This window comes from Cyclopterus lumpus, chromosome 24 (assembly GCF_009769545.1).
Source record: "Cyclopterus lumpus isolate fCycLum1 chromosome 24, fCycLum1.pri, whole genome shotgun sequence".
Taxonomy (NCBI): Eukaryota; Metazoa; Chordata; class Actinopteri; order Perciformes; family Cyclopteridae; genus Cyclopterus; species Cyclopterus lumpus.
This window is the reverse complement of record NC_046989.1, coordinates 7,896,230-7,904,121: the sequence shown is the minus strand read 5'-3', so window position 1 is coordinate 7,904,121 and position 7,892 is coordinate 7,896,230. Positions and strand designations below refer to the sequence as shown.

The following is a 7,892-nucleotide window of genomic DNA, read 5'->3' as shown; positions in this document are numbered from 1 at the left end:
ATAATGAATGTTAACTGTACTTAATTGTACAGGGTTAACTATTGGACAATATTTTCAGTATGTACATCACAAACACTGCAACAGATAAAAGAAATTTAAAAAGGTTTGATCTTGTATCGTAATCTTTTCACAGGACTTTATACCAGCTGTGTGCTTTGCAGTCACCTGACAGATCACAGGGAGGTCAGAGGTCACATTCATCCTTAATGCCTCTGCAGCAGGTTTCACTTTCTAGATGCTTCTTGATTTGCCATAAAAAAAAAAAAACCTTTACCCTCACTGTTGCCTAAAAGTAGCTGCCATGGTTACATAACTGCAAGGTTAACAATCTATTTTAAAGAAAAATAAATATAAATGTATTTAACGCAGCTCTTTATTAGAACATCTGCAGTAAATGTTAAGCTCCAGCCTTCCGTCTCCTACAGAAAGCAACATGAAAAGGTTGTGTAGTTTGTTTGGAGTTTGTTAATCTCAACCCTCCAAAATCATTGGAGCCAAATAACCTTTTTTTTCTCAAATGACGTTACCTGTAGTAAGTAATCTCAAATAATTGGACATGTATGCATCTCTTATTGTAATATTTGATCCGCAGGTTTGATCAACAGTTTGAGGTTCAGTCTAACAAGCTCATGGGCGTCTCCACATGCGCCGAGGATCAACTCAACCAATGAAACTTCTGAAATGTTTGCAAACTCCTCTCTGCAGGTATTTTCACCATCAGTCTGTATCCTGCATCTTTTTGTTTCTTCATTTTCTTCTTTCAGTCACACTTCAACACCTCTGCCGTTTCCTGCTCCGTCGCCTCGTCCTCAGCTTCCTCTTTATGAGTCGCGTTTGTTCTGTCGGAAACTGTCCCGAGCACCTTGGCACTGTGCTCCTGTGCCTTCGCTCGCAGCGCAGCGATACTGTTCTCCCTCAATTCCTCCTTAGAAATTGATGAGTTAGCAGTGTCTTTAATTCGTTCCTCCATCACTTTGTCCGCTGGTTTCTCCTGTGTTGGGAGTGGGGGTGGTGGTGGTGGTGGGGGCGTCAGGCTGCAGAGTTTTCCAGGAGAAGTGTGTGTGGTTTCTACTGACTTCTTGTGCATACCTGTGGAAAACGGACATGAATATATTAGAGTTAGAATTTGCAGATGAGGGTTAGATAATGCAAGTATTGTCTTAGTGTTTCCTAATTTGAGGTATTGATGCATTCAGGTTTCGAAAAACCTCACTGATAAATTGCTCCTATTTTACCTCACAAGCATGAAATTGTGCATGTACTATTTGACATTGACATAAAGAGCGAAAGATAATTGGAACCTCTTATTCAATTAGAAGCACCTAATTGATTTAAACTAATCAATTGACATGGGGCGTGAGGGGACACGGTCTAATCTGTCCTGATTAAGTAGGATTATCACTGTATCGACTTTTTATTGAAATGCTGACACTTTTATTGGCTTCGAACCTGAGCCGGGTTTAGCTCCCACTTCCTGTTAGAATACATCCTAATCCCGCTTTTCAAACACCATGACACAAACTAATGTGGCAGGTTCTCTTTGGATCTGCAGTACAAGCTCTCATTTTAGCACTAAAATATGGCCCAACAGCAGATATACACACACACACGAATAAGAAATAACATATTTCATGTGATGTCTTTTAAAATGACCACCTCATGTGTGCTTTGTCAGCCTCTAAGGAGACTTTGCAAGGTTGATTTTCACAAAATGAGCCTCAATAAAAAAAAAGGTGTAATATCTCTGACAAACAATAAAAAGGAAAAAAATTTCACAGCAGATATTTGGAATAGTATAGTGAGAGGAGCACACCTGTTGCTAATAAAATTCACAATGGCTCCCTGATAATTAAAGTGTCCCAGTGAGCCAGCATGCACAATACCAGGACCTGAAGCAGCTTAATGCAATTCAGCATTCATAAATTCCATTTGTGCTTTTCCTTTAGTGACATGTTAAAAAAAAAGAATCAATCTAAAATGATCCTTGTTGACATGTAAAGAACAACTATTTACCTAATAACCACGGCGCATAGGAGTCAGTGACGCCCTCCTTGGCAGACTTTAGGATGGACTCTGGCAGAGGGATGGAGTGACGGACCATCGCTCCATACAGGCCGTACTCCGCCATCACGCTGCTGCGACCCCAACACTTCTCCCTTTTCCTCCACTTGGCCCTGCGGTTCTGAAACCACACCTGGAGAGATGAAGGAGATAAAGGGTTAAATTGAGTTGACTTTGTCTATATTTCCATAACTAATGCATGCAGTTATATTCTCTGTGGTCCGGGCAATCAACATTATTAATTGGACTGGACCAGAACACGCGTTAGAGTCTCTCCCTCCCCCTCTCAATGATCCATTTTGTTTATTAGAATGATGCATGTGCAGAGTTTGACATTGAAAGGCTGTTTTTCCACAGTCATCTGCTCGAGGAGAACGTTTTACAAATGTGTTTGCAACAGACACACACACCTTTTCAGTAAAGTAGGAGACATATATATTCTACATTTTTCAATAATTGAGGAGGCATGTGTAATTTTTTATTTTTTTGAACAAGGTAACAGAATTTTGTGGAAAACAAACAAATGCAAAGCAGATTATTTTCATAGATCTGAAATCTGGGTTTTGATACATTTCCAAACCACCTTCTCATTTTGTAATCGATTACAGCTTTGTTAACAACTCCTTGTCGTTTGATGCCGTCAATCAAGTCTGTTGAAATATTTTATGGATAAATATCAATGTAACAATTACATCTGCTGGAAACTTAAAAAAAAAAAAAAAGTTGTATTTTTTTAAGAATTACCAATTTCAAGAGCTTATTTTAATTACATTTGACTCAAATGTAACCTATATTGAGCTATAGGTCTTTTATTTACTCAAATTGCAGATGTATGGTACAAAATGGCTTTGTCACACAAGTCCTGAAATTCAGTGTTTAATATTTAAAAAGATTTCCCTCATTGCTTCATTTACACACTATCTTAGAGGTGTGTGTGTGTGTGTGTATGTGTGTGTGTGTGTGTGTTCTCCTTCTGGCTACTCAAATGCCTAAATTGATTTCCACCCAGCCAGACCTCGCAATAGCCGCAGCAACCTTGTGAATATGAATGAGGAAAACAGGAAAAAAATGAGCCTCCTAAAATGACAGAGGAGGCAGGATAATATTATAGCGGGGGGATGTGTGTGCGTGTGTGAGAGAGAGAGAGAAATGTGTGTGTGCTGACGCAGACCTGGAATTAAAAACGATCAAAGCCGGGCCTGGAAAGCTATTCAGGTAGATCTGATGATAACCTCCATCTCATAAAAAGATGGGCCTCAGATGAGCAATCATGCTTTCTGACAGCACCAGTGTGAGTGTGCATGGCGGTGTGTGTGTAGGGGTGTGTGTATGCGTGTGTGTGTGTATGTGGGAGCTTCCTGAGGAGAGGTGACCCCGGGGGCGAAGAGGCTGATTGAAAAATAAGTTAATTTCCAGGGCCGATCGATGGGAGACAGGCGCTCAAATATCACGGGAAATTAAAATGCTAGCAGCCAGTCAGAGCCCTCTGCTCAGCCGCTGACCTGTGCCAATTAATTTCTATGTAGTTATCATTTCATCTCAGGGTTGCGGCCCGCTCTCTCACAGCAAAAGAGGCAATAAGTTCCCCTCAATTAACTAATTATTACACTGAGCTGGTGAATTGGCTGCTAATGTGAAAGCAGAAGGCATTGTGAGGATGATGATGGAGCAGCTGACTGGTGGCTGAATATTTCCTTTGCATTCTTCATTGCTTTGTAACCTGAATTTGTGGCATTTTAACTTTAAAAATAATGTAGACAAATATTTTTTTAAATAGGAAATATCTGATGGATTTGACTGAATTTACACTTTAACAATGGGTCTTTTTTGTCTCATTAAAGCATCTTCGTGATTTGAATTGTAAGATGAAAACAGAACATACGCTCTACATATAGACATTAACACACCTGTATTCTGTCCTCTGGTAGCTCAGTCTTCATGGAGAGCATTTCTCGGGCGTACACATCTGGATAGTGAGCATCATTAAAAGCTTTCTCCAGTTCCTCCAGCTGATAGGATGTGAAAATGGTTCTGCAGACAAAATATACCAATAAGTACCCTTCAATAAATGTGGAATTATGGCATTTGTTCAATTTTTTATAATTTAAAATAAGTCTACAAATTATATAGAAAAAATAATATATTTACTTGCACTCAATTGTAAATCAAATAAAAAGACATACACATTTTAGAAATATCAATGCAGTCAGAAACGATGGAAGACAATTAGGCCTACCATCCTGTCATCTTCGTTTAACAAAGACAGGATACTTATTTATTCATTTTAATCACACTGTAGTAATGTAATTGTTTATCACAATTAATCGTTATCATTCCAAACGAAAAATGAACGCAATATTATATATTTTTTAGAAAGACAGCATGGAATTCAAGATGACTTTAAGGTTAATGCCATATACAATATAATTAACATCAAACACATGAAAGTAACCGTAGGTGATTTCCCTAAATACAAAAAATGGATATACTGTATACTATAAACATTATTAAACATCGTTCGATTATGTAGGTTTCCATTTTTATTTGCTTCACCTGTGTCGTCTTTTCTTTCGTTTCTTACTCTGACTCACTGAGGATTTAGAGAACTTCTGATCACCGGAGGAAAGACTCATGTCATCGGAATCTGTGAGGAAACAGCAGGGATCAAGTCAAACACTGGAACAACAAACAACAACAATCCCATCGATAATGTGTATCAGCTCCACGAAATATGGTCAAGCAATCCGTATCTTTTAAAGTCTGATTGATTTATGTAAAATTGTTATTTCAGAATGTTGAACACAAGTTATTTCCCTCCAATTAATATACATTTAAATTAAAACAAATTGGACTAGTTATTTGGAAAACAATATTTGAGCAAGGCCTCTATTTTTCTTCCACATATTCCCAATATTTTTTAAATAAATAAAATAAAACTATAAAAGCTGCATTCGAAAAAATAAAATCCTTACTGCTTGTTCATAAACACCTCGTCTTCTTCTACATACTATCATCTTAATCAATCTCTGCATCAGAAGTTACCGAGTTAATGGGCCGTAGATGTACAACACTCACCGGAACTGGCGGAGTGCTGCGCATCCATCTGAGAGTCCATGTGCGCCGCTCTGTGCAGCGGCTGCAGGTGCACATTTTGCGCCTCTGCAAGCACTTCCAGAAAAGCAGGCTGGCTGTAAAACGAGTGTATTCCCTCTGGTCCCAGCAAACCCATGCCGACCCCGAGACCCCCGTGTCCGAGGGACCTTGCAGCCAGGACGTGCGCACTGTGCGGGAGAACCTCCAGCGGCCGCCGCTGCGCAACCGCCGGCGGGTCCTTGTTGAGGCCGAGCAGCTCCTGGATCCCAAAGCCGGTGCGCCGGTGCACCGTGGGGGCCATCTTCCAGACTGGAGGCGGCGGCTGGGATCCCCCGTGGTTCACGCTGTTGTGTGAGCTTGACTTCTGTTTATTCTCAGTATCTGAGAGCACAACTCCCTCTTTCCCCGTCATGGCGGCGAGATTCCACTTTATGTTTTCCACTCTCTCCAATAAAAGAAACCCACCCAGCCAGCGTCCCTGATGCAATCTGCACGGCGATGCTCCTTTATCTCTCGGCCCTCCTCTCTGCTGCGCTTTTTATCCAACGGGCAACAGGCGGCAGCCAATCACAGGGGGGTTTCACAGGGGGGGGGGGGGGGGGGGGGGGGGGGGGGGCCATGAAGCTTCAGTTGAGTAAATAATACAATTTCAGACAATTGAATCTGACAAAATAGCATGTCATATTTGCCAATGCTGAGGACGTGGGTGGATTGTCAAATATTAAAAAGGGGGTTCTCTTCCAGCTGGTGACAGCAGAATGTTCCGAGATGAATTATTTTTTATTTTCTATAGCTTAATCTAAACTTTGATCCCATAAATTCGTCTTCATGCCATGACACCAAACACTGCGAGGCGTTGTTGTTGTTGAATTTCAGATGTGTTGGTCCTGACTGACAGGAAAGTGGTGAAAGTGTGATGCTCTTGTGATAATTCGTTATGTAAAAACCCTCAACGAAAGAAGAATTAAACGGCCCTATTTCAGAGTAACTCTTAATTTCTCTGCTCGTCGAACAGCCGAAACAAATCAGCCAGACGAATCCCTAAAATCGAGGAAAATCAGCTTAATTTGCTGCACGTTTGTCCTCATTCAACCCGTGGCGTCCCTTCTGAAATTGAGTAGCGAGGTTATGAGCCAAAAATACTGAAAAGCAAAATATAGAAGTCATTTCAGACTCATTTTGACTACACCTGTTGCTTTGCTAAATAAAACATTTAATCCTCTAAGCTTAATATTTTATCAGCCTATAATATAAATGATGTCGGTAATGTACAAGGTTTATTTCGATGTTATATAACCAAAATACAGGGAGTAATTGTTGCCCTTAAAAAAGATTATGTTTAAAACCAGTCAACAGCATGATGTGAAACACAGGCTATAATTTAAAAGATGAGCAATCGTATTAGTCCAGTGGACAATTGCTCTTTACCAGCTTTCTAAATTTAAATATTGTCCAATAAGTATGCCAATAAAGAGGCTAAGCCATTTACAAAAACAAAAAAAGTGTTTCAGAGGTCAAATTAAAAGAAACACTCACAAACTCACATTAGCCAATTTCTCTATCAGTTCATTAATCAATTCAGCTTCTTATTAGGAGAACTACACACCGATTGATCCGTTAGACTCGCGCTCTCTGACGTCCCATATAAGCCACACTTTGATTTGCATATTCTAATTAGGTTTGCACACTAAACGTTTTGTCTTTGGTGGCAGTCTGCGCATCTGTTGAGATTATTAAGCGTGTTTCATTCTCTGACGGGTCACGTGGTACAGAGCACAATATACCAGTTCAGGGTATTTAGGACACACCAGGGTGGCAATTAAAAATGAGACAAACAACGCCATGAGCGCGACACACCAACAGATTTATTTACCTCCTATTTTTTCCCGTTTTAAAAATGGTCAAATCGAACACCGCAAACTGAGAAGTTACACAATGTTTCCGCGCATAAATCGTGGAAGTACGAGCAAAGACATTTGGGGTATGTCAGGGGAAATCATCCGCGGCGTCTCTTCACACACTCATTTATCACACTATTTAAACCGCAGCTCAAATTCAAACCCACTGAAATGTGAAATGAAGTGAGAATACTCTCATTTTCTCTCTGTTTTCCACACAAACCTAATCCTCTCTAATCAGCTGTTATTCAATTATTGCGGAGTTTCAATCGTTCGGAGATAATGTGCGGCACACTTTGGACATCTGGACAGATAATTACGACGAGGGGAGTTTATGGAGATGAGTGGACGCGCGCGATGGAAGCGCAGATACAGTGTTATCAATGGGACATGTGGTGATGAATAAATAAATAAATAAATAAATAAATAAATAAATAGGTGGTTCCGGCGGGATTGTTTGGCAGCCGTGCGTCAGGCTGTCGGCACGGCCGAACCCACAACAGATTTAGGGCCGGTTAGTAATCTGAGATGTGATCAAGAGATGCGGCTTCACGCGGTCAACTCAATTATGAGGCATGTTGCTCCGCGTATCACTCCGCTGCATCTCCGTGCACGAAAAGAGACCGTGGGCCGACACCTCAGGGGGATAAACAAATACATATCAAGTGAAAATGCGGTATTATTAATGTCAAAAAACGATCGTCTGTTGAGCCTTTTTGACATTGCTTTAATACATATTTTAGCTTTCATTTGCCTGAGTCATTGTACAACGGTAGATTAAAATCGTCATAATAGAAGATTTTTTTTTTTTGATGTGCTAAAAATGCATCAATACAAATA

General features: G+C 40.3%; 1 protein-coding gene across 1 annotated transcript; it reads right to left on the bottom strand.

The window, feature by feature from the left end:
- Nucleotides 1-760: 760 nt before the first annotated feature.
- Nucleotides 761-5,566, bottom strand: LOC117727522 (visual system homeobox 2-like). Its single transcript, XM_034527885.1, has 5 exons — nt 5,137-5,566; nt 4,615-4,705; nt 3,969-4,092; nt 2,014-2,194; nt 761-1,089 (listed from the first exon to the last, which is right to left on the bottom strand). The coding sequence occupies exons 1-5, from the start codon at nt 5,564-5,566 to the stop codon at nt 761-763; spliced, it is 1,155 nt and encodes a 384-aa protein (XP_034383776.1).
- Nucleotides 5,567-7,892: the final 2,326 nt, after the last annotated feature.